The 27,867-nt window shown below is 35.6% G+C and overlaps 1 protein-coding gene across 1 annotated transcript in view; it reads right to left on the bottom strand.

The window, feature by feature from the left end:
- Positions 1 to 17,214: 17,214 nt before the first annotated feature.
- Lrrc4c (leucine rich repeat containing 4C) overlaps positions 17,215 to 27,867 on the bottom strand; it is a 194,099-nt gene continuing 183,446 nt past the window's right edge. Inside the window, exon 2 of the mRNA XM_048360607.1 lies at positions 17,215 to 19,877. Within this exon, the coding sequence (XP_048216564.1) occupies positions 17,913 to 19,835 (1,923 nt within the window). The 5' untranslated portion in view covers positions 19,836 to 19,877 and the 3' untranslated portion in view covers positions 17,215 to 17,912. The remainder of the gene's footprint in view (positions 19,878 to 27,867) is intronic.

Raw genomic sequence — 27,867 nt, forward strand, 5'->3', positions numbered from 1 at the left:
TACCACATACTTGTATTACCATACAGGTACATCACATATACAAGTACTTTATTAATCTGGGAAATCAATTCTAGAAATTTGCTTAAATGAAGCATCAAAAATGAAAATCTGTGGGCTGGGGATATGGCCTAGTGGCAAGAGTGCTTGTATACATGAGGCCCTGGGTTCAATTCCCCAGCAACACATATACAGAAAACGGCCAGAAGTGGCACTCTTGCTCAAGTTGCAGAGTGCTAGCCTTGGGTAAACAGAAACCAGGGACAGTGCTCAAGCCCTGAGTCCAAGCCCCAGGACTGGCCAAAATAAATAAATAACCAAAATATTTTTTTAAAAAAGGACAGGAAATGATTTGTCTATTTAAAAAAATGCAAATCTCCAGCAGAGTGCCCGTGTCTCACTCTTATAATCCTAGCTACTCAGGTGGCTGAGATTTGAGATCTGAGCTCTGAGGATCTGGGCTGGAAAGACCATGAGACACTTACCTTCAACTAACTACCAGAAAACCAGAAGTGGCACTGTGGCTCAAGTAGTAGAGCACTAGCCGTGGGCTGAAGAGCTCAGAGACAGCTCCCAGGCCCAGAGTTCAAATCCCATGACAGAAAAAAATAAATAAATAAACAAACAAATAAATAAAATCTCTATACATTGCCTTTCTATTGTAGTGTAGTCCAATCTCCTTCAAAAACATATTAGGCTTCTACTAACAAGTCTTTGGAATTTATCATCCCTTAGAATTTATCTATAGATACTAAAGTATTTGTACCAGCAGTCCCTCCCTTCCAAGAGTACATGAGAATCATGAGTACTATAATATGATAATATTAGTGTATCTGTTTATGTTGGCACACTGGACACATCCAATCTAAGGTATGCATGACTTGATTATCATTACCTTAGAAAACTTCACAAGGTGATTCTAATTGATTAGGAATTGAAATAGTTATAAGAAACTGAGTCTATAGTAGAAGAGAGTATTCCTTCTCTGTATCCTTGGATTACTACACAAGAAAAATATCCTTAATATTCATTGTTCCAAATGGAGATTGCGAATTTGTTCAAAAGCACTTGGAAGATAGATGGAAACAAAAATATATATCAAGTCATAATTTTCAAAATATTAAATATTGGTCTTGATTTTTTGAGCACATGTCAACTACTGGCCTGCCAATTTTCAAATCTTCTAAAATTATTGTTAAAAATATATTTGAGAGCAGCTCAATTTATTCTTTTATCTTCTTTTTGATGTGACTATAGATAGGAGTAGAATACAATGTAATTGTGTTATTTCAGACAATAAAACAAATCATGTACCACAGAGAGGTAATCAAACCATTTACATTTTTAATGCTTGTCTGAGCACCTGTCGTTTTTCCTTTTATACAGACTGGCTATAATCCCTAATAATTCTTTTTGGTTTTTTTTTGGCCAGTCCTGGAGCTTGGACTCAGGACCTGAGCACTGTCCCCGGCTTCTTTTTGCTCAAGGCTAGCATTCTGCCACTTGAGCCACAGTGCCACTTCTGGCCATTTTCTGTATATGTGGTGCTGGGGAATTGAACCCAGGGCCTCATGTATACGAGGCAAGCACTCTTGCCACTAGGCCATATCCCCAGCCCCTAATAATTCTAATTGGTAAAAAAAAAAATTCAACATACAAACTTAAGTATTTCTTCAAGAAAAGTGCATCCACCTGAATAATATATATATACATATATATGTATGTATGTATATATATATATATATATATATATATATATATATATTTAGCTTAGAGTGGTGTGGAACTTTGTAGGGAATGTTCACATATTACCTTTATTTTTTTGTTTGAAAATTAAAACTTTCTTGATCAAGAACTCAATGACTATTTTCTTTCTTGTGATGAGATGCATGTTCAAACTTTATCCTACCAATGGACAGTGCAGAACTGGAGGAATGGAAGGAAGAACGTCATGAAAACTATAGAGATTGGACTCAAATCCCAATCGTTTCAAGTCATTTAATATCAAACGATTGATTGCTCATGTCTGCAGAGACTCCATACTCTATTTCAGGGCTTATCAGATTTATTAGAAAGAGCTCATTAGCAAATATGTTAGACTGTTAGCCACATACCAGTTGAAATTATTCGACTTTTTCATAGAAGTATTAAGTTAACCACAGCCAATACACAAATAGGCATGGGTATGCATAATAAAACATTATTAACCAACATTGGTCATTGATAGGTACTTGATAGTTAATAAACTCCCAATGCTATTTTAATCCCTTAAAATATTTAAACAATGTGAGGAATGGTGGTGCATGGCTGTAATTCCATCTACTCAAGAGGTAGAAATTGAGAAATTTGCAGTTACAGACTAATCTGAGCAAATGTTAGTATACTTTGCTTAACTACTGTCATATCTGGTGGGGCAATCTGCATCCCTGGCAAAAGAAGAGGTGTAAGTCAGAAAATCTTGATCCAAGGTTGGCTGTACACATAAATGAAAGACCCTAGATGAAAAATAAATACAAACTAAACAAACAAAAGGCTAAATTTATGGATCCAAGTGATAGAGCATCTCTTTTAGCAAACACAAGGTCCAAAGTCCACACCACAGTAAAACACACACACACACACACACACACACCCCGCAGTACTTAGGAAATGATAAGCAGAGAAGAGAGAGTATTTGGGAAGTAACCTCACAAACTATTAGTTAAGCATATGAAGACATGGAACAGAAACAGTGGCCAGTTGCAAAAGTTTTTTTTTTCTTTTATATGTGTTACAATTATTTCAGGGAGTTTGATAACTGATGAAAAAAATTGCTTTGATCACCACATCTGCCCACTTCCACATCTCCATACTTCTTGGTGTTTTCATATAATTTGATCAGGTTTCCCACTTTGCAAGACCACCCTGACTCTAGAGACACACAAAATGAGCTTTAAAAAGTTCTGTAAACAGCATCATATCAGATCATTTCTAAAGGTCTCTTCAGACTGAATTCACACAGTTTGGCAAAAATAAGCCTGTGGTCAGGAGGTCAATCCCCCAGCCTGAATAAACTCAGCTCATTTTAGTGGGATAGTTGTTAGAAGTATTGAGAGAAGAAGAGAACTTGGCACCAATGGAGCAAAAACTATGTCTTACATTTTACATTTATATTTTATAACCTAATGGTTTTCTTCAGGGCTCTGTTCCCAAGGTCTCTGTGATAAGGTCACTGAAATGGTTCTGTAACTCTGAAACACATTTTCCAAAAGACAGGGAAATATTTTAGGATCAAATTTCTATCTCTGTGTATGAACCTTTGGAAAATATGTTTTTTGTTGTTGTTGTTTTTTATGGGTGTTGGAGAGTCTGAGTAACATTAAATTATGGTCTTATTAACTGCTTTCTTCAGTTCTTGCATAAAAATTTTTATTTGTCAAATAAGATTGGACAAAAATATTGTGTTTACAGACAAAAAGGTAGAGCAGTAGAGCATCTAATTATCAAAAATGTACAATGGGATAAAGTAATATTTTAAAATACAATTCTGTTCCTAATTTCCACTAACTTGTTGGAATATTCAATTAATCCCTTATTTTTTTTTAATAAAATTGATCTTTAATGTTAATGTCAGGGACAGTGGGAAAGCCTAGGAGTATAAAATAAAATTCTTGAATCTTTAAATAACATTTGTGATAATTACTTTTAGGATTATAATTATTTTATACCTCCATGTAGATGAATAGATCTATGCATTGCGAAAGCATGATTTTGCTCAGACGGTAATGAAAAGATATTAAGGAGTATGTTTTTAAAGTAAAAAATGAACTTCAATATTTTAAGTAGACAATAAGGAAAATTAAAAACTGAGGGTACAATTTCCTCCACACTTAAAAAAAATGATAAAATTTGAATCAGCAGGTAGTAGAGGAAATAAGATATGGTGGGCTCCATGGCTCATGCCTGTTATCCTAGTTACTTAGAAGGCTGAGATCTGCAGATCAAAGATCAAAGCCAGCCTGGGCAGGAAACTCGTGAGACTACTATCTCCATTAAATTACTCAAAAAGCAGGACATGGCACTGTGGCTCAAGTGGAAGAGTATTTATCTTTACCAAAAGAAGCTTAGGGACAGTACACAGGCCCAGATCAGAGTTCTAGTTCCACGACTGGCAAAAAGAAAAAAAAAATTTAGTTGAACCCCCAAAATAAAGAGAAAATGCTATAATTTATGATTGCCTACTAAAACAATAAAAACATTTCAAAGTGAAAAAGCATATAGTTGAATGTAGAATTTAAGCAAGGTTTTGGTAATATTCCTGCTCCTTAAGAACACAAAAGTATGAGATGTTTGTTTTTATTGTTGTTGTTTGCCTGAACTGGAATTTGAACTGAGAGCCTTGGGCTTTGTGCTTGCTTGGCTGGTACTCTACTACTTGAGACATGTCTCCACTCCTAATTTTCTGCTGATTATTTTGAAAATATAATTTCAGGGATCTTTCTGCTCAAGTTGGACTTAAACCAATATCTTGCAAATCTCAACCTCCAGAGTATCTAGGATTACTGTGTATTTTACCATGCAGAATATGTCCTATAGCTATCAAAGAGCTGGACAAAAAAATAAAAATTCCAGGTATAAATTAAAAGGGAATAAAAGTATTAGTTTTCCAGTCATGCTTGTGTTCATGTTCTTAGGACCAAAGAAGCCAATTTTTAATTGCAGGATTAAAAACTCAGCTATTTCGTGAGTTGAAAACTAATTGGTATGGTTTAGTGGCTAAGTGGATTTAAATTAATCATTAAAACACTGACATCTAGATCATAAAGGCCAGATAGGGAATCTATCTAAATTTTCCATTTTGTTATATGATAAGATATCAAAGGGGCTGGGGATATAGCCTAGTGGCAAGAGTGCCTGCCTCGGATACACGAGGCCCTAGGTTCGATTCCCCAGCACCACATATACAGAAAAACGGCCAGAAGCGGCGCTGTGGCTCAAGTGGCAGAGTGCTAGCCTTGAGCAGGAAGAAGCCAGGGACAGTGCTCAGGCCCTGAGTCCAAGGCCCACGACTGGCCAAAAAAAAAAAAAAAAAAAAAAAAAAAGATATCAAAGAAGAGATGACAACTTCTTCTTTCTAGATTCCAAGACAAATCCAATGAAAAAACTGAAAGGAAAAGACGGCCTTTGTTAGCATTTCCCTAGCCTCAGGTCCTCAGCTCCTCCCACTAGCCCCCAGATCCACCCATACCTAATGAGCCACTCCTACTCACTTCTACTTCCCCTTTACACCCAAAAAGAGAAGTTTCCACCTGGATTACGTGCAGAAGCCATGTAGCTCCCTCTCCCGTGGGAACTATGGCCCCACTAATAAACCTCTTTATGAACCTTCTTCTCCTGCCTGTGATTATCTCCGCATGGTCCTCTGGGATGGCCCTAACCTATGCTTTCAGCCTTCAAACTAACTCATGTTGGATTTACAGGTTGAAGCTACATTTGTAAAGAACTTATGTCTTATTGACTTATGGTTTTAAAGGCAGGAGATGTTGATTCATGTACGTCAGCTGAGGGACAGGCATCTGACACCAGATAGGCAGGTAGAGATAGAAGGCAACTGGGACAAAGGCTCTCATGGCATAGGCAGAAAGTTCCAAGTATGACACTTGTGCTTAAACGAGTTGACGTCCCTCCAGGATGCAAGAGAGCCAACCAACCAAATTTATAGCCAATCTGGAAAGCCTTCAGCAGTGAGTGACCAGTGCTTAACAAATCAAAGATATCATCCTCAAGTGGGAGGAACCTTGGGACCAAATAGCTACAGGCGTCAGTAGACGAAGCCTCATGTTTTCTCTCTTGGGAAGATGTCCTTGAAGTCTACTAGTCTACTAATTCTGTCTACTTTCTTTCATGGTGTTCCTTTCACCTTTTCACAAAAAAAAAAAAAAAATCTGTTCAAGGGGTTTTTGTTTGTTTGTTTGCTTGTTTGCTTTGTTTTTTCTTGCTTTATTGCTATACTGTCCAGAGAACAAGGATTTCCTCACTGAAGTATTAAAGGCCAGCTGAGCAGAAAAGTCCTTGAGATTCAATCGCTAAAATAACCAGCGAAAAGCTAGGAAGACATGCGGTCCTGAGTTTAAAAACTGGCACCAAAAATGAAAACTCACCCCAAAACTAATTTTTATTGTTGCTTCCAACGTGTCCCCAGTTCTAATTGTTATCTTTGGGCTAGGTGACATCTTCTCAAGACTTGATTTCATACAATGTTTAATGGTCAACATGAGTACGTTTTACTTTGAACTGTTCGCAAACAACAAGATCCCAGCCCAGGTTCCCTTCCAGACTTAGCTATTACTATTTTGTCTGATGATGATGATTATTATTATTATTATATTGCTCTTTACTGGAGTTAGGAGGATAGGAGTGGAGTTCAATGGAAGAGCACTTAGGTATTGGATACAAATTCCTGGATAAAGTTTTCTGGTATGAAATTAAAATCATTGTTGTGTCATGAATATATGCTGTGCAAAGCAGTATGAACCAAAAGCAGTATGAACCAAATGTTTTATGGAAAAACAAATTCGAAATCATGGTTTGCTACTTACCAAGGTAATATTCCTTCTCTTAGAAAAAAAATTCAAGACTTTTTTTTAAAAGTTGCCAGATCCTTGGATTAATAACACATGTGATAAAACTAATTCTTGAGTGATAGGCCCCAGTGATAAAAAAAGAGATACTTTTTGTGTGTGTCTTGGAGTTCACAGAAAACGCTTGCCTCTCATCTGATCTCCAGAGATTTCATCTGTTCCACATTAGGTCCTCCAATATTCTTCTTGAAATCCTCTTCTAAATTCTAAGTTTAAAAGCCTGAATATATTTCCTATTCATTATATTCCTTATCTGACTGCACTGAAAATATGCAAAGGCACTCCTTAACTCTGAGCTATTGTGACATCAATTAATATGTTATTTAATAGATAATAACCTAATTTCAGCCCCATAATGGACTCAGGAGTATTTTGAATTCCATGTTTCATTGTTCTTCCATTAAATGCAAATTTTATTACTTCGTTGTGCATCAAGGACGAAAGCACCTCCTAAAATGGATTAATTGCCTATTCAGGAAACTTATCAAAAACATTTGTTTCCTGTTCTTTCAACCATTATAAATTAGAAACTGATCTGAATACAGAAAACATGAGACTATTGTTCTGTGTGAAATTCTTTTCACCTCCCAATTATGGTGAGCCAACATGCAATGAGCATGAGAAAGTACAGAGCTCAGCTCTGTACTTAAAACTCATTTTAACATGAGAAAACCTACTTTTTGCCCTTCCTTTAAGGCTACCTACATGAGAATTTGTAATTATTTCATGGATGTACATTTTATTCTCTGGGATTAATGAGTGTGATGTAAAATATTGGCCCATACATGTTTTCTTTTCCTGACTACTTGATTTCATCTAGGTAAAGCCTAATTTCTTCCAACTGGCCAAGTACCCTTCCTTTGACAAGAAGTTTGACAAGAACTGAACTCACTAACTTACATATGTAACTGTAACCCCCCACGTACATCACCTTTACAACAAAATAAAATTAAAAATTAAAAATTAAATGCTAACACTAATAATAAGATAAAATGGTAACCATAGAGCCTAGCAAAATGCGTCCATACAGTAAAGATTAAAGTGATTTTTATGTATTTTGAATTAATTAACTCTCTTCTTTCTTCATACCTGCCAATATTATTTTTTTGCAGACTTGTCTTACATCGACTAGATTCCTGCACTGCATCCTTGGTAGTTTCACATACTCTGTTTTCACCACATATTTTACATTGAGGACTACAAAATTAATAATATCAGCTCAGTAAAGCATTTTCTGGACCACTCTTTCAGAATTTTCCGTATGTCTTCCAATCCCACATATATAAAACTTAGTGAAGACAGCTACTTCTCTTAATCATTTTAGGAATGATGACTTTTTATTTTAGTATTAACTGTAAATGTTTTACTTCCATCCCCCTTCCAATATTACCACTAGTGAAAAAATACAAGTAATCTGATTTTGTCTCCTTTCATTTTTCCAATGAGACACTTCAGATAACTTGGATTACTATGTATGTTCCTTTCTATTTTTTATAACTTTGCCTCTTCATCTCACCCCAACTATAATTTCCACGCTTTGCTAATGTAGTAAGATGCACCTTCTTACAGTGGATTTCTCTCTCCTCCTTTCTTGTTAACTCTATATCATTCTTTATTCATGCTAAGGTCTTATCCCAAACTCTAATCTGACAATGCTACTTACATAGAAAATGTTAATACTTACTCATCTATGAGTCAATTTGCTTGCATTTACAAACATCTAAAGTTTGTGGTTACTAGTCTCTCCGTTGTTTATTTTCTCTTTAGAAACACCAAAACCACTTGTAGTGTTAGTACATTTGATATTGTTCCTTAACTTTTCTGTACATCAGGTTGAGAATACTGCCTTCCACTACCTGACTTAAATCCATCAATTAAGACTGAAGTTGTAAGTCCTATCATATACGAAGCAAACCATATTCCATTTCCCCAACAACAAACAAAGCAAGAATAACAACAACAGTCTATTGCCCTTCTCACCTATGATATGTACACACTACATACTGCCTCTTCCATCCAATTTACCAAATTCTATTTGCAAAACTGTAAACTCCTTAATTTCTTGTGATCTCAACATTTGTATTCATTGTTGGCATAGAACAATCAATGAGGGCTTCATGAATGAATGTATTTTGGAATGAAAGTATTCAACAACCAGGAGTGAAAATAAACTAAAACATGGGTAAAAAGGATGAATGAAGCTTCTTGAGATAGATTTGTGTATAAGGTAAGGAGAAGAGGGAGAGTGATGCAAAGGATGAATCTGATCAAAGTGTTTTAAATACATATATGGACAATGAAAATGAAACCCCTGTACAACTAATCAATACTAATTTTAAAAGTTTTATAAAGTGAAAACAATAAAAAGAATTCCAAAACAACAATAAAAGGTAGTATAATACATTGGCTCAAAGGTTTACAAGTAGCCACTCAGTCCATTCTAAATAGCCTACAACTAGTGTCCCATTCTTAATGTTGTTATTCAAGAATTCATGTGGACAAAAACCTTTTCTATTATATTACAATAATAGTTTGTACGAATGAAACATTTATCTCATATCACCATTAGTTTCATGATAATATATTCACAAGAGTAGCGATTAATAGTCACCAAAGGTAGTGTTTTACTGAAAGATAGTGATGCTTAAGAGTTGAGTGAGATAATTAAATAATTTTGTTGATAATATTGTTTGTTTGAGCCCCTAAATTAAAAAATAAATAAATCTTTTGCTTGTGAGTCATTTCCTATGTAACATTTCCTCTCACATATTGGCAAGCTAAAAGAAAGTGATTTTATGTTTACCTCTTAATTGGTTTAAAATATGTTTTTTTTATGAGAAGTGTGAATTAGTTTCAACACACCATTTTACATAAGGGAATGGTAAAGAACTATTGAGGCTAAACGTGAAGTTTTTTTTTTTTTTATAGAAAAGCACTGAAATATGATATTTAAGCTACTGAGTTATTCAGAGACATCCATCAATGCCATTTGATTAGAATATAAAAGTGAATCACAATGCAACTCTAAAAATAAAATGCCTAAAGCTGAATTGTGATAAAAATAGCATTGATTGATTTATTTTCAACTTTGAATGTGAGCGAATCCATTCCTTCCATATGAAGTTGTATAAAATTCAATAAAAGTCCACACACACACACACACACACACAGAGAGAGAGAGAAATATTTCAAATGCTGCCACATGAACCAAGCCCTATGCTATTTCATTAGTAAGATCAAACCACCAAGAATAAAAGTAATATAAAATACCAAAATGTGTCCCCAAAGAGAAGCCTGTTTCCTTAAGAGAATCAGAACTATAGAGCACACACAAGGAAACATTCCAAAGAAAGCGTCAAGTGTGTTGTTCTGAATCACAAATGCCACTGTAAAACAAGACTTGGGGTCTTCATTCAGATTCCTCCATTCTCATGCTTCATCCTTGGTTGTCCTGGGGTATTTTGTGCAGCAGAGAGCACACCCTCCATGTCTTCTGCTCTGAAATGAAAAGGAGTGTACCTACCTTGGGAAATCGTGCTCTACAGGTGATGGATTTTTCCTGAGTGTTTTCTACAAACCATGCTGTAAGAGTGGATGCAAAAGTCACATTGCACCTTGCCATGACCTCACCCAAGTTAGAAACAGGCATTCTTCACCACTGTTTATTAGCAGTCCACATGGTCTGGCATCACTCTTATCAATGAAATAAGCACAAGGTGTCAGTTATCAGAAGACAAGATCTTAAAGAGGAATGAACTGTTTTAATTTTCCCTAGAGTAAGGTGCTTTGGGGGAAGGGGTTAAAAATTTTATTGCTAAACTCAGGGGAATCTCAGAAAAATGGAGCCAAATTGATCTCCTTACTACGTGATGTATGACTTGATTTCTTCACTTTTGTATGTCAATACAGAGACTTCACAATGCCTAGCAAAAAGGGGGTAACTCAATTCATAGTCACATATTGACTTGATTCTAGTATAAAAACGATCTCAACTTTTTTGTACTTTTTCATTTTGCTTCTTTCACTTTCCTTCCTTTTCTGTGATATACACATATGCCTGTGCATAAACATATTCATTCACACCTGTACATAAGGGACAGGATCTCATGTTGTGTAGAATTCACAATACTTCTATCTGAGCTTAGAACTTACAGGCATTTGCTACTGGGCTAAGCTTACCATCCTGCCTGTGTTGTATGTTTCCAGCCATTCTACATAGCAAAACAATCCCTATTCAATTGCAAGTTGATATATGGGTTTCAAATACCTACCAGTCTTTCAAAGCTCAACAAATGAGAAAATAAATAACTTTTTAATATATAAAGCATTTCATTAATTTTTTGTTTCAAATTATCATTTGAATGCTTAATGATATCCACCTAATTCTGAGAGACTATAGTTTATTTCTAACATGAAATCTATGAATTTTAGATATTTTATCCCTTAATATTAATGGATGCTATGATTACTAAAATGACTTTCAAATAATTACAAATTAATCTCAGATTTATTAAAAATTGAGATTTTTAAAGATTTCAATGACAATGTGGATAAAAAGAAGACTACATTAGGCAATAAATTATTTTTTATTTCATTATCAGGTAATTTGTAGTGGATGTTCTATGTGTAATATCACTTGTGTTTGGTAGAAAATATGATTGCATTCAAAAATTATATATGTGCATATATATGCATTATTTTTAGGTTTTTATGCCTTTTCACTATTGTGAAATTCTTTCTTTTTATTGAAGGTAATGTTGATATTCATTATAGAAAGACTCCAGATCTTTCAAATGGGATTAAGAATAAAAGTGAAAGAATCTTCACTTCTGCAATGTTTGGGAAATAATTCACTCATGTTAAAGAGTTGCCCCAGTGTTGTTTAGGATTGAACTTCAAACCACACAAAGAATGTTGGCAGTTCCTCATTTGCATCATTTTCTTGGAAAATGTGAAAATATGTTGAGAAATGAGCACTGTGAGTAAAATATGCTTCCACGAAAGCAAGCAAATGTATTGGAAAACAACAATGCAATTAAGCACACAAACACAGTCTTCTTTTTCAGAGTTATTTGTTTGCAAGACCCTGGAAAACATTCCAGATTCAAATATATAGCTACATGACACTTTTAAGGTAAGAATTAACTGATGTGCTTTTTGTACCAGTCTATTTATGGTGAGAGATATCTTTAAGTATTACTTAGCCTGGTAGAGGGTTGCTAGAAAGAGAAATTTTTATCACCTCTTTCCCTCACTTGGTGAAACTTTTATGCTTGCAATGGAGCTAGCTAGGAGGTCTTGGAGCCCATGCCAACATTTTATTTGGAAGTATTTTATAAGCTTTTACACATTCAATTTTCATAAAGAGTTCATTAATAAAGAAACCCCAAATTTCCTAATATTAAAAATATTTGATTAAAAATTGGATGGCAGTTTTTAACGTACAAGTTTTTAACATACGCAGGTTAACTGATACTTCATTTATTTCTGTTGAAGAACTATACATGTTATAATGCTAACAATGGCAATCCAAGAGTAAAGGATGGATATTTCTGGATTCTACCTTAAGTTTACTTCTTTGACTGTCAAGAAGAGAGATGATTAGCAAATCGTTTCTCATAATTTCTATTGATTAATTGCCATAGTAAATGAACTAAAGCTAGACTGAACTAGAATTAGACTTGGGGGAGTGAACTCAGTGTGTTTCACTTTCACCAGTTTCACTTCTTTAAATATCATTGGATTTTTCCAACCCAATAAGATAAAAAAATTAAACAAAAACATATATTGCCACTACTTCAGATGATAAAATGGCAGAACTGATGTTATTTTGGATAAGTTAAATTCAGCAATTCATTGCCCAACTATGCTATACTGAGGAGTGAATAATTGGGAAAAATATTATTGGACTACCTTTTGAAAAATAGGACTTGATAGCCTGAAATTTCCTAGGTCTTTGGTTTCTGCATTTTGTTCAGGGATATATGAAGATATACAGACTGCACCCAAGAACCATGAGAAAATATGTTTTCCACTATCATGAAGTTTCCTTCTAATAGCTTTGCTAATTGCCTGTCTTACAGAAATGACTATTTTTACTTTTTTTTCTCTGACACAAAGACAAACAAGTAGTTTTACTTACTACAGTTAAAAAATGTTGTGAAATGTAGTCACAAAATATTGCTTCTAATTTTTATATAATTATCCAATAACAGTATGGAATCTTAAGATTTCAGGAGTCCTGAGAGCAGCACAGTATGAAATGAAATGCCACAAGCTGCTGGTGTGTGTGTGTGTGTGTGTGTGTGTGTGTGTGTGTGTGTGTGTGTGTGTTGAGAATGCTTGATTCACAATCTAAGTTTGGGTCCCAATTGACAGTATGTTGCTGTATTAATTTTGGAAAATTCTTCTGTGTCACACAGAGCCAGATGTATCTTGTCCTATATCATGATCAAGCCAAGGAAGACAATAGCGTCACAGCTGCCACCTATCTAACGTGGAGTTTTGAGAATTCACATTTCTTCTTAATGGGAAAAATTAGAAGCTACCTCAATTTGGGAAAAGACAACTATTTAGGCTATATTATTTTGTTTGTCAGAAATACGTGTTGTAGCCAGTTACCATCTGGTGTCTGAAATCTGAGGATTAGAGTTCAAAGCTAAACTCAGAAAGTCCATGAGATACTTATTTCCAATTAAACACAAACAGCTGAAAGTGGAGCTGTGGCTCAAGAGGCAGAGCAATAGTCTTGAGCACAAAAGCTCAGAGACAATGCCAAGGCAGAATTCAAGCCCCAGGAAGATGGAAAAAAAAAGCCACAGAAAAAAAAAACAAAGAAATAACTGCTGTAGAGGTATTATATATTCTAATTAAATATAGACATGTATAAATATGCATGTATATTATGGGTGTATGTATACATATTACATATACATATTATAGACAGACAAAACTATAAACACATACATAGTTTTAAAGTTTATAACTTTAGCTATAAAGGGTTTGATTGTGCAAGTATATTTAATTAATAATCACAATTATCTTCATAGACGAGTATGACTCATAACTGAGTCATTCATATATTATGTCAATGATATTTAATAGACAGCATTACTTGCCAAGTCCTTTTAAAGCTAGTAAGGTGGGGAACTAAATAATTAAACCCTTCAATAAAAATTATATTGTTCTGGAGTGCTGTGTTGATAATTACTCATCTAATGCTTCTATTAACCTAAATATCTCAAAGAATATACCAAAAAGATAACAGACTAAAGATTTTTTTTTTCCCCAAAACTGGACAAACTTTTAATTTGGTAAAGTTGAACATTGTATTGTTTCCCACTTAATATCATTTTTCTTTAAATGAAATTCATAATTAAATTATTTATATTTTCCTTCTCTGAAGTAATGGCCTTTCCACTGTCAAAATACTTTCTGGCACAACTATATTTGCAATTTCAGAATACAGCTAGCTCAAATAAAAATAAAAATTTTTAATTCTCAAATTAGAAGGCTAAAAGACATCATGGATTAGCAATATTTTCATTCATAAAATAATATTGATCACTAATGCATTCTCACATGAGCTATGCCAATCTTTAGAAATTATGGTATTTGATTCTGGGATATTTGCAATATGAAGGAAAATAATGAAATCTCCATCAGGGCCTCTCTATATAATCTGTACCAACTCTTCATGACACTGCCTAGGAAAAATAATTTGTACATTTCAGAAGAGTTTATGAAAACGTAAAGATTACAATTCCCAAACAGAAGGAACAACATTGAAAGATCTTTCTAAATCTAAAAATCACTATTTCTTTAATATTTCTATTAGCAAACAGAATGTCCTAACTATGTGTTTCTTCTCCTTCCCCTCCACTATTTATCATTGGATTACTTGCTGTAAATATTTTGGTGTGTGTATTTCAGAATATTGCTAGCCATTTTCCTTCATATAGAATAAAAAGAACAGTGGAGATAAAATGTTGTTTTGCTGCAAGTGCCTATAAGACACATAAACAACCATAAAGGCTTTCTGCATATCCACAAGGCGATGGTAGTTCTCTAACAGATCAGATCTAACAGATCTAATGGGCAAATAGATGTATAGTTAATCAAAAAAGATGAACAATCTACATTCCTTTCTTTTATATATATGTGCCAGTTTGGGGGATTGAACTCAGGGACTGGGTGCTTTCACCAAACTTCATTTGCTCAAGGCAGCACGCTACCAATGGAGCCTCAGTTCCACTTCTGATTTCTTGGTAGTTTATTAGAGATAAGAGTCTCACAGACTTTGCTTCCCCAGCTGGTTTTGGACCAGATCTTCAGTTCTCAGCCTCCTAAATTCTAAGATTACAAACCTGAGCCACTCAATATATACAGCTTTTCTTTTTTTTTTTTTTTTGGCCAGTCCTGGTCCTTTGGACTCAGGGCCTGAGCACTGTCCCTGGCTTCTTCCCGCTCAAGGCTAGCACTCTGCCACTTGAGCCACAGCGCCGCTTCTGGCCGTTTTCTGTATATGTGGTGCTGGGGAATCGAACCTAGGGCCTCGTGTATCCGAGGCAGGCACTCTTGCCACTAGGCTATATCCCCAGCCCCTTCTTTTAAGTATTTAGTAGCACCCAACTAAAGCATCATTTCCAAGCCTGAAAATGATGAACTTTGTTGAAAAGTTCACTCAATTTTCATAGAAAGTATGCCTGGATAAGTTAAATTCTCCATAAAGGTATTTTGCTTCTTTTATAAAATACATTCATTTGGACCAGTATAACCTGCCAGTGGCCTAAATTATGTGCTTTAGGTTCTGACCTACTATTTAGTGCTGCTCTCCTTTGGTTCCTTTTAGTGGAATTTGTGTAACATCTTAGCCACAGTAAAGGATAATTTCACATTGATAAGAATTGTAAGTTCAAAGTAAAAGAAGAAAATAAAAGAAGTTCAGCCAGGAGGAAAAGGTTAATTGGCACAAACCAAATACATTAGGCAGGATCCTTTTCTCTCTTCATTTATATCACTTTTCTTCATATTAGCTTTTTCTTTGGTCAACAGAATTTCGTTAGTCCGTGTGTGTGTGTGTGTGTGTGTGTGTGTGTGTCTGTGTCTGTGTGTCTGTGTGTGTCTGTGTACACACATGTTCAATCTGAAGATTGAAAATACATATTAAATCTGTTCAATACTGAATAAACTAACAAATGATACCTAATACATATTTTCCCATCTACTCTACTGTACAGTGAAAGAAATTATACTTAAAGGGATATAAGACATAAGAAAAATAATCTCAGAGAACAGATGATAGAAAAATAGAAACAAGACATTCATGTGCTCTCATTCATTTGTTATCCTTTCTTCCCATTTTTCTGACCTACTTTGCCAGTAATGATTGGTTTTTCACAACTGGAGACCACAATGCCCTGGTGTAAGATCCACCCTGCAGAATTAAGTGTGAATATCCAAGCTCTTTATCCATTAGGAGATGAATTTCTTTCAGTTTAGTCAATTCTTGATCCATCATGGTGGGGTCAGCTTTTAAGACCAGTAATAAGATATATATGCATACATTCACTGTGTTTCACAGAGGTGAAGATAGAGGTCACACATAAAACCTATTAATATATGAAAGAGTGCTCAAGTGTACAACCAGAAAGTTCCCTTTTTCTGCTTAGAAGATAGTGTCTGTTCTCTTATCTAATTTTTTTTCCAGTTCCTTACACAGTACTCTTAGTAACTTAGAACTGTATTATCACTGCAAATTCCTGGTATCTCTCTGGCTCCATCCATCAATGCAAATCTACATGCATTACTTAAAGCTCAGGAATCTGTATTTGGAAAGAGAAAGACAATTCTACCAACAAAGACTAGAGAAACCACAAACCCAGTAGGTTTCTATAATAACAATATCTTGTTACTTGGAAACCTCAGAGTCCTAAAACATTGCCTTCTACCTAACAGTGAAATTAAAGCTGATCATCAGTAATAAACATATTGTTTAACCATTTTATGGTAAATTGGTAATCACTGCAAGGATAGAACCTGGTATTATCATTCATGTACTCGCAATACTAAAAACAATATCTATAAAGCACACTAGCTTAATAATTATCATTGAATTGAATGGAAGCTGCTAACACTCAAACCAAACATTATTTTTCCATTGTGTGTGTATATATATATATATATATATATATATATATATAATACATATATATATATATATAACTTCTATTTTTTGTGATCACATTTCATCTAGCCAATAGAATTTTATTTCAGGTATCATAAATAAATCATACTGGTACCTTCAAATAAATTGAACTTAATTCAGAAAATCATTGGGGTTTTTCTTTTTTTGTATCTTTTTCAATCTGAGCATTCTACAAAGGCCAATCAGAAAAGGAAAGAAAAATATACCACATCGTTCTTGAATTTTTAACTGAAACTCAAGTCAACAAGCGAATTAAGACCTTTTAGACAGGGAAATTGTGAGTAGGGAAACTATTAGTAAATAATACTACAGCATGTCTTATCTTTGGTAGTAGGAAATCTATATACCTTCTCATATTTGATCCATACCAAAAATAACTGTGTCCAGGTACAGAAAAACCAACAATATTTTATTTATAACCTTATTTTAAGCTTTTGAACTACAAATTGGGTTCTAGAGTTGTTTAAAAGTCATGGGTTTTATAGATGCTCATATGTAAATTAATCTGTTGTTTGCTTACTTCTTTTTCCCCCTTTCCACAGAATCACCCTCCTTGTAAATACAGAACAGCTCATTACATGAAAAATATATGATCTTGCATTTGTTCCTCATTCTTTCTTTAAAAATCTGTTTCTAATATTCCATTTCCCATTGTTTTATTTCATAAGGGGGTGAAAGAAAAAGAAATAAAAAAGAAAGCAGAGAGAGAGAGAGAGAGGAGACAAAATAGACTGGATCTCACCACTAAAATTCACCATAAAAATCTCAAAGTGTAACAGAATTCTTACAAAATTTCCTAGGCCAGTTCTTTAGGGAATTGAGATCTATGAAAAATATGGCAATCGGGGCAAGGGAGGGCAGAGATGTGGGAAAATAGTAAGTGCAGCAAAAACAGGTTTTGAGGAATACACATAATTTGTCTGCTTTAGATCACAATAGAATTTTTAATAAATAAATTTCTTTTCTTTTTTGTTTTTTTTTGTAAAGACACTTTTTTTTTGAAACAGTAGATTTAGCCCAGTCATTTGTGTCATTTGTTAATAAACTGTCTTTTGTGATTGTTTGTTTTCTATAGCTCTGTAAATGTTTTAGATTTGAGTCTCTTGGACATTGTCTTTAGAGTTCATTCGGATCAATAACGGTTCATGCACTGAACTGTGTATTGAATTTATTGTGTTCACTGTCGTCGTGTGGTTGAAGGGGGATTTGTAAGAGTTATAGTGATTTAGGTGCTCATGCTCAATGGCAGGCATGGGCAGGTGGCTTTCCAGGGGGGCGTCCCCTGTGATCTCATCATCCACGTTAATGATTTCCACAGTCCTGGTGGGGGCGTGGTGGTTCTGCCGATGGTGCTGCTTCCTCATCTTGTAGAAAATGACCAACATCACCGCAGCCATGAGCGTGATGGCCACGAAACAGCCAATGATGATTTTGGTGGTCTTCATGACCTCGTCAATACCCGGAATCCCACCATTCATATCTGTCACTGGGATGGTGAATGTCTTTTCGGTGGACCTTGTGCTCTGTGGCGTGAGAGAGGTGGTCACGTTGGTGGTCTCCCAATCCACCACGGGAGTGGGGCCGACATGGTTATCTGTGGTCCGAGCTTCATCCTGAGAGGGTTCCATCGTCTCTACGGTGACGGTGGAGAAGTAGGAAAATGGAGTGGTGGCCGCCGCAGTCACATTCAGCGTGGCCGAAGCCGTCGTGTTTCCGACAGAATTACTCACCATGCACGTGTACATGCCTGTATCTTGCACCGTGACATTAGTGAAATTTAACGTCCCATCGCTGAGCACAGCTATCCGCACTTTATAGGCCCCGTGTGTCATGACCGTCCCATTCGGAGTAATCCACGACACAGAGGTCAAAGAGGTCGAAGCCCGACATTTCAGTTCCGCTGCCATGCCCTCCGTGACGTTGAGGTCGGCCGGGGGCTCCACGATCACCGGGGCATAGCAGGTGAAGTAGTTCTGGTCCAGCTCCCCGATGTATCGGCCTTTCAGATTGAGAGGCGTGTTACAGCGTGCGCAGCAAGCCGTGTTGGAGGGCGCCATGTCTTTGATCCACCAGCTGAGCCACAGGATGTCACAGTTGCAGTTCCATGGGTTGTGATGCAGGTGTATCCGTTCTAGGTGATGCAAGGGCGTGAAGAGGTCATGAGGCAGCAATGTGAGATTGTTGTGTGCCAGGTTGATTTCCACCAGCGACTGGAGGTTGTCGAAGGCATTCCGCTCGATCACTTGGATCTGAGACTGTATCATCCACAGTTTCTGAAGGTGCATCAACCCCTGAAAAGAACCCGGCCTGATGGCAGACAGATGATTCCCAGACAGATCTAATTCATCCAGTTTGATGAGTGGTGTGAGGTTAGGGATTTCCCGGAGGTTGCACATGGCCAAGTTCAAGTACCTCAAATTGGACAGACCTTCAAAGGCACCTTCTGAGATGTACGAAAGCCTTTTCAACTCCCCTAAGTCTAGTCGGCGCAAAGAAGGGATCCGGTTAAAGGCGTAAGAAGGGATGCTTTCGATGGGGTTGTTTCGCAACCAGAGCTCCTTCAGTTTGGACAAATAGACAAAAGCTCCATTGGGGATGGTGGTGAGACGATTGTCAAAGAGTTCCAGAGTGTTAAGGTTGGCCAGACCATTGAAGGCCCCGATTTCAATGGTTCTAATATGGTTCCTGCTCAACTGGAGGATTTCCAAGTGCCTCAAGTGCTTGAAGCTGTTGACTTTGATGATTTGGATTTGGTTCTCATGAAGGTTCAGCAGCCGGGTGTTGGTAGAGATGCCATCAGGGACCTCACGCAGGTTTTTCCGAACACAGATCACTTTGCTGAACTGGTTGCTGCAAGAACACACAGAAGGGCAGGTTTGAGCCCGCACCAGACCAGCCACCACTAGAAGTTGAAGAGCCAGCAGCACCACAAGCAGAGGGTCAAATAGGGCCCTGTTAAACCTAGGACCTATCATTATCTGCTGTGGATGTAAGGTCATCTTGTTCAACATTCATAATTTATCTGGTGTTGGTCCTTCTGGAGTTTGAACAGTCTGAAAAATAAAAAAAGATAGATAAATAAAATGTTAGATCTTCAAACAGCTTTCTGGAATAATGTCAGTGACATTTTCTATCACAACATTAATGTTTTTTGTTCACATATTCCATTCCCTTCTTCTAACCCTGGACTGAGCCAGGTGCTGTGTAACTTGTACACTGGCCCCTACCATGGAGGAACTGTGAGGAATACAGACAGTGTTCTCATTAGCAGTCATCCACACCTCTGTTGGCCTCCTCATACCTGATTAACCATAACAGCTCATTAGAAAACCATTCTTTAAACAACATGGCCAGACTCTGTTCCATCTCATTCATCTTGTAAATAGGCATCATAGGTTTATTTTTTTGTTGTTGTTGCATTTATGTGGGGATGGCAATATTTTTGGTAGACCTCACATCCTGAGTGAGATTAAGAGTTCTCTCTTAATGTAAATTCATGTATGGCCTTAAAAATGCTTTTAAATATCCATGTTCATTATTTTTAACTTTCTAAATTTCCAGTAATCATGACAATAACAAAGTTATCATTTATGTTACTGGGAATCAATAAAATGCATGTAAACTCTCTAATGCTATTTTAACACTGTTCTACAGACATTAGAAGTTGAAATCACTTTTTTTAAGTCCTTGATATGTAAACTAATGATTGTTTCTAAGGTTGTGGTTCAATGACCTTTCTCCTTCTTTCTTTCTCTCATCACACCATGACCCTTCCCAGAATCCTTGAGTCCCTGAAACATAGATTGAGAGAAAATAGCTTTAGAAGGAAGATGGTAAGTCCTTCCAGAAAATATGGCACAACAAAATCAGTAGGTCACTTGGTTTTCTGAAGAACAAAGGCTGCAAAGTGTGACTCCATGAGCTTTTGCCCCATGTATACCGTTGGAATGTTAATGTTGGGAAAATTACTTCATTTCTAAAATTGACTTTCCCCAACTCTGAAAGGACAACATGGCAACAATGTTATCCATTCATCCATTCAAAGGTCTGTATTTTTTAGATTCAGAATATATATATATATATGTTATATATAATATTACTGCCTATAATAAGTTATATATATACATATCAGGTACATAATAAAAATAAAGTGATACGCACTGACATTCTTCCTCATCTTATTAGAGTAAAACTAATATATATTTGGAACATGATGTCGTTTTTTTTTTTTTTTGGCCAGTCCTGGGCCTTGGACTCAGGGCCTGAGCACTGTCTCTGGCTTCTTTTTGCTCAAGGCTAGCACTCTGCCACTTGAGTCACAGCACCACTTCTGGCCATTTTCTGTATATGTGGTGCTGGGGAACCGAACCCAGGGCTTCATGTATATGAGGCAAGCACTCTTGCCACTAGGCTATATCCCCAGCCCCATGATGTCACTTTTTAATTAGATAGTTTGTTCACTTTACAATACAATAAGTGACATTTTAAACTGTATGCAATTTGTTTTGATCATACCCATCCTCCATCACTCTTATCTTTACTACACACTTGTTCTTCTCTCCACTCTCTACTGGTTCCTTTCCTCATGAATTGAAAAGGAAAAAAGAAGTCTAGATTTCCACATATGAGAGAAAATATGTAGTATCCCTCTTTCTGAATTTGTTTTTTCACTTAACTTGATGGTCACGCATTCCACTCATTTTCCTGCAAATTACATTTCTATCTTCTTTATGTTAGAAAAAATTTCTCTTCTACGGTGTTGTGGTAATGTCTGAAATTATCAGCAACCTATTATACTAAAAACATATGCAAGGGGCTGGGGATATAGCCTAGTGGCAAGAGTGCCTGCCTCGGATACACGAGGCCCTAGGTTTGATTCCCCAGCACCACATATACAGAAAACGGCCAGAAGCGGCGCTGTGGCTCAAGTGGCAGAGTGCTAGCCTTGAGCGGGAAGAAGCCAGGGACAGTGCTCAGGCCCTGAGTCCAAGGCCCAGGACTGGCAAAAAAAACAAAACAAAACAAAACAAACAAACAAAAAAAAAACATACGCAAGTACGACACAGTGTTATTAGCTAGAGGGTATATATGTCACTATTTACTCATCCCCAGGATTAATTTTACCATATAAATCTTGCTTACTTCAATGTCTTTGTGCTATTTCAAGTAATGAGACTTCTTTATAAGTAATGATTTATAGGTTATCACTAGCTCAAAGCTAATTAGTTATGGATAGCAAATAATACATTGTACAATGTACTCAAATAAGCTACTCTCAATGAAAGTTTTTCTATTTTAAAATCTAAATCAGCTTACTTTACATCAAAGTCTAACTTCAATATCAGTTTGATAAGATGTGTTTATCAGATCAAGAGATAATCAGCTTAAAGGCATGCACTATCCATTACAATGCCATCTGACAGCATTTACTTATAAATGCATTTGTGTGGGGTTTTAATTAAGTGAACAGACTTTTAGCTTTGTCCCAGAGGATATCTTCACTTTATCAATAGACCTTTCTTTCTTTCCTACTCATGCTCCTGTGCACTGATAGCCATGGAAAGACTGAAGAAATTGCATGTGGAAGAATTAGCTATTTATTAGCTATTTATGCTTTATATAGCACAATATTATTGCTGAGTTGGCATAGGCTGTGTCTGGACATAAGAAGTGATTTGCAAGAAGGGTGCAAGGAAGATTAATTGGATGAACCACAAATACCCCCACATTATATACATACATTCTCTGATATCCTCAGCAATCCTGCTGAAACAGAGAAATCAATCTACCTACTGTGCACCTAGACACAGACACTTCATCACATGACCTTGTTGTTTCACTCTCTTTGTTATCATCTCTTTCCTCCTTGAGAGATCTCTAGCCAGAGAAAATGATTTCATTGAGTCTTACAGAAAATTCCCAGACCTTTCAACTTTTCCCTGGAAAGTTCCCACAGAGGTACATAAGCTGAGTCATTCAATTTCTCACTTCACCAATCCTGGATTTTTGTATCCTTATCTTATGCACTGATAATCACATTTCCACTCTGGGGAAAAAAGTCTCAAAATCAGATTTCCCTTGTCCATAAATTATGACCCTCAGCACTGCACTCACAGAAATTTGCAAACATGTGTGAGGTAGTGCTCACACTTATGAGCATAAAACATGGCTATCTTTTTGACAGACTGCATCAGAAATTTTCTAGGAGTTAAACTTGTTAGCCTATAGAAGGAGGTTTGCTCATTTAAAATGAGCCGGTACCTCAAATATCTGTGTTCCTCCAGCTAAGTATAGAAGGAAAAGAAACTGACCTTAATGAAGGTTATATATGGCAAACCTATAGCCAACTTTACATTAAATGGAGAAAAGACAGCCACTTCAACAAATGGTCCTGGAAAAAAAAAAAACGAATATCAATTTGCAAGAGACTGAAACTGGACCCCTATTTCTTACCCCGTACATAAATAAACTGACTCGAGTGGATCAAAGGGCTCAATATAAGTACTCAGAGTTGAAATCTCATACAGGAAGATGTAGGGGAAAATTCTGGAACCTATTGGCACCAGTGATTGCTTTTGTAATAGGATTCCTGATGGCCAAAGTGTGGAAGGAAAATTTGACACATGGAATGATATCAAATTACGAGTTTCTTCACAGCAAAAGAAACAATAACCAGAACCAAGAGACAATCCAGAGAGTAGAGAAAAATCTTTACTAGCTACTCAATAGATAAAAGATTAATGTACTATATATAAAGAAAATTTTAAATTAAATAGCAAGAAGACAATAATTCAGTTGATAAATGGGCAAGCAAACTGAACCAACTGTTTTCCCAAGAAGAAAATTAATGGATAATATATATATATATATATATGGAAATATTCAAGATTTTTAGACAAAAAGATATACAAATCAAAAAACACTAAGATTCCATTGTATCTCAGTTAGAATAGCATTATTAAAAACACAGATTCTAGAAAGGATATGGAGTTAGGGACACTGTAAACTGTTGGTGGAAAAGTAAACTGTGCAACCACTATAGAAATCAGTACAAGTCTCCTTAGAAGACAAAAAAAAAATAGGTTATCCTATGACCCTAACATACCACTATTATGCATATATCCAAAGGAGAGTAAAATAAATATACTAGGAAGACACTGGCATAGCCATGTTTGTTGCAGCACTGTTTATCTAGGTGTCCAATAACACATAAGGAATGTGTATGTACATATGGAGATATGGAGATATATACATATATACTCATACAAACACATACAGTGTAATACTGCATAGCCTAAAGAAAAGGGAAATTGTGTCACTTGAAAGAAAATGGATACAATTGGATGACAACATATTAAGGAGATAAGTGAAGCTCCATATGTTTTCATTCATATTTGTAAGTTCAAACTAAAAGGCATACATAATCACAGATATGGGTACATACATGTATACATAATTATTTATAAGGAAAAAACAGGTCAAGAATCAAACTAAGGCATGGCACCAGTGGATCATGCCTATAATCCTAGCTACTTGGAAGGCTGGGATCTGAGGATCACGGTTCAAAGCCAGCTGGAAAGTAAAGTCCGTGAGACTTTTATCTCCAATAAACCTCTGAGAAAAACAGAAAAGGCACTGTGGCTCAAGTGGTAGAGCACTAGTCTTGAGATGAAGAGCTCAATGATAGTTTCCAGGCCCCGACTTCAAGCCCCAGGAAGGACCAAAAAAAAAAAAAAAATGAACTGAACTAAGAAACTGATATGCATAGTCAGGGATATGTATATATGAAAATGTAGCTAAACATATAATTGTTTCTATGGATGAGGTTGGGCTAGCGAGGAGTAAGAAAGAGGTTTGGATACTAATGTAACAGATTATTTGCAACTATAAAAATAGAACAAAACTGATGAAATAGTTTATGGAAAGGGGCAGGGAGAATGACAAAGTGAATGAGATTGATTGTAATACATTGTAAATAAGTATATAAATGTAAAGGAGAAATGCCCCCCCCTATAAAAATGATGTGAGCTAAGGAAAATGAAATGAAACAATGGAAAGAATCACGAATTGTGAGTTATTGGATAATCGGTCGAATTAATGAACACTGTATGTTCTATCAAACTTCCCTATTATATAAGCCATAATTTCTTTCACTAAGAATAGCATACTTTCCTATTTTTCCACTTCATTGTATTTTCCTATTTTTTGGCAGTCAAATGTATCCTGATAAACCAAATCCATTCATATACCCCATGTCTGTGTGTACCACGTGTGTATCTTTTATCTCTCGGTCTCCTTCTCTCTCTTTCTCCTGTTCCTTTTCTCTTCTCCCCTCCCTTCTTCCCTCACTTCTTTCCATCCTCAGGATAATAGCAAAAGAATTTTTTTTAAAAAGATAACACACTGGAAATATCCTGATTTCTTATGCCAATATAAATTAGAGGTCTTTCAAAAGAAGAAAATTAAAATAAGGCAACATGATTTGCTTATAAAAAAAATTGAAGCTTGTTGCCCTCAGCTTAAGGACACTTTCTATTTCAAAAATAATTTTTCCATATACCTTTTTAGTTTTAAGGAATTTCAGAAGAGACAATGAAAAATCAAAATAACACTTAGTTTTTGATAACTAATTTCAAGTAAATTTTAACAAATACTTTCTAACGTAGCTCATTTTCCCTTTTGAAATTTAATTTTGCAAATAAGTAATGATTTCTCCTCTCTTTAGCTAACATCAGGTTGTTCTCAGATTCTCAGAGAAAAGGAAAATTTTTTTGAAATATGCTCAAGGCAGATCCTGTAGGTAAATGTAAGAGAAACGCTACAATATTTAAATGGTTGTAACCCAGAGGCCTGACCTTTTAAGTCATTTGAGAGTTGCTTGGCTAAACACACTGTCCTTTCAAATTTTCTAAAGAATTTATTTGGATTTTAGAAACATATTTAAGAAAAACTCTGAGTTTATATTTTCACTTTGCAAAAGTTTATTTTATAGTAAAACTATATATATATAGATTTGTATGTACTTGTGTATATATGCATATATGTATATGTGTGTATATATGCTGTTTACAAGTGACAATGTTTCAGTATCACTAAAGAGAAGAAATGGAGTCCTTAGAGAACTATCCATTGAAAAAGAGAGAGAGAAAGGAAAGATAAAGAAAGGTCCATAGTGGCAGTCCGGATGTTACTACATTTTTGGAGAATATGATAAAGCTTAAAAAATACGTGTGTTACTAAGAGAACTGCAACTTTCTAATCTTGTTGGAGCTGAAATACAAATTCATATTTATATATACAATAAAAATGCTCATATGAGAACACAGATAACTGCACATATAGGAATATAAACAAGAAATTAAATTTATGTACTATATAAATGCCATAAATCACTATAAGAAATCAATGTAGGCAAAACTAGTTTTTAAATCTCAAGAATATTCAGAATTTAGGTGGGTCTTTATGTGGGGGGCAGAATTGCACTGGTGTAGGGCAATGGTAGAGAAGATAGGAAGACATTACTCATAAAAATAGAATAGGACACAAAATAAGAAAACTGGTTACATGGACTTAAAAGATTTACACTGCAGAATTTAGACAGTTAAGTTAATCCAGACATGAAAGTTTGCCTAGCTGGATAATTTATAATTGACCCAATAAAGAAATTGGAGCAACGTAAGACACTAGTGCAGAAAAAGGAATTATAAGAACATGTTTTGAGAGTTTCTGCCTTTGTGCAAAAATTGAACTACAAAATTTGAGGACAGAGATATGAGGAAGGAAAATGAAGAACAACAACAGAAGGAGTGACATTGTTCAATATACATTGTGGTCATAATCTGACTTAAGAAATAAAATCCCTTTGTACAACAACTCAATATCATGTATTAGATAATAGAAATGTTATTATAATATAATATATTGCATATATATTATATAAATATATGTGTGCATATATAAAGTAAAAACTACTGGCTTCACAAGCATATATGCTGTTTTTGTTTGTGCAGAAACTACAGGAAGGTCAACTAAACATGTGTTTGAGTTTGGTTCTCTTTCCAACTTCAAACAATATTGAAACATAAAAACAATATCTAATCTAGATTTGCGGAATTTAGTGGAGAAAACAAAAACAGGTTTAGTCTGCAATGATTTATGTTGGAGGGTCAGCAAAATACTACCAGTTGTTCAGTCTTTAATAAATGGATCTGCTCTCACTCACATCTTCCCAAGACCTCATAATCATAGCTCAAAATGACACAGCACAGTTTGCACAGAGGGAAAATCTTCAACTTCTCGCCATTCCTGCATAAACACCTCTACTGCACACTCACATGCTCAAGGTAAAAATGTAATGTTTGTCCTCAATTACCTTTTCTGTATTTACATCAAGTGCACTGTTGTAACTCTATTCTATTTTTTTTCTATGCTTACAGCTTTTTATACTCACGGCTGATGCTTTACCACTTGAGCCATGCTTCCACTTCTTGCTTTTTTTCCCAATTTATTGGAGGTAAGAGACTCTTAGACTTCTCTATCTAAGCTTATTTGAACTTCAATGCTCAGATCTCAGCCTCCTAATTAGCTAGGTTTATGATCATGTACCACTAGCTAGCACCCAGATTGACTTTATTTTGGAAACAACTTCAGTCCTTTAACTGTTCTATCATTTCATAATTTTTTAACAAGTCATCTTCATTTCTTACTTGAAATTTTTTTTTTTTTTTGGCCAGTCCTGGACCTTGGACTCAGGGCCTGAGCACTGTCCCTGGCTTCCTTTTTGCTCAAGGCTATCACTCTACCACTTGAGCGCCACTTCTGGCCATTTTCTATATATGTGGTGCTGGGGAATCGAACCCAGGGCTTCATGTATATGAGGCAAAGCACTCTTGCCACTAGGCCATATCCCCAGCCCTTACTTGAACTTTTGAAATACCTTATCAGATTCTATCATTTCACAATCACCTAAACATTCTTCACAGGGCATTTGGAGTGAATTTTGAAGTATAAATATGTTCATGTTGTTCTTCAATGTAAATACCC

Source organism: Perognathus longimembris, chromosome 13 (genome assembly GCF_023159225.1).
Source record: "Perognathus longimembris pacificus isolate PPM17 chromosome 13, ASM2315922v1, whole genome shotgun sequence".
NCBI lineage: Eukaryota > Metazoa > Chordata > Mammalia > Rodentia > Heteromyidae > Perognathus > Perognathus longimembris.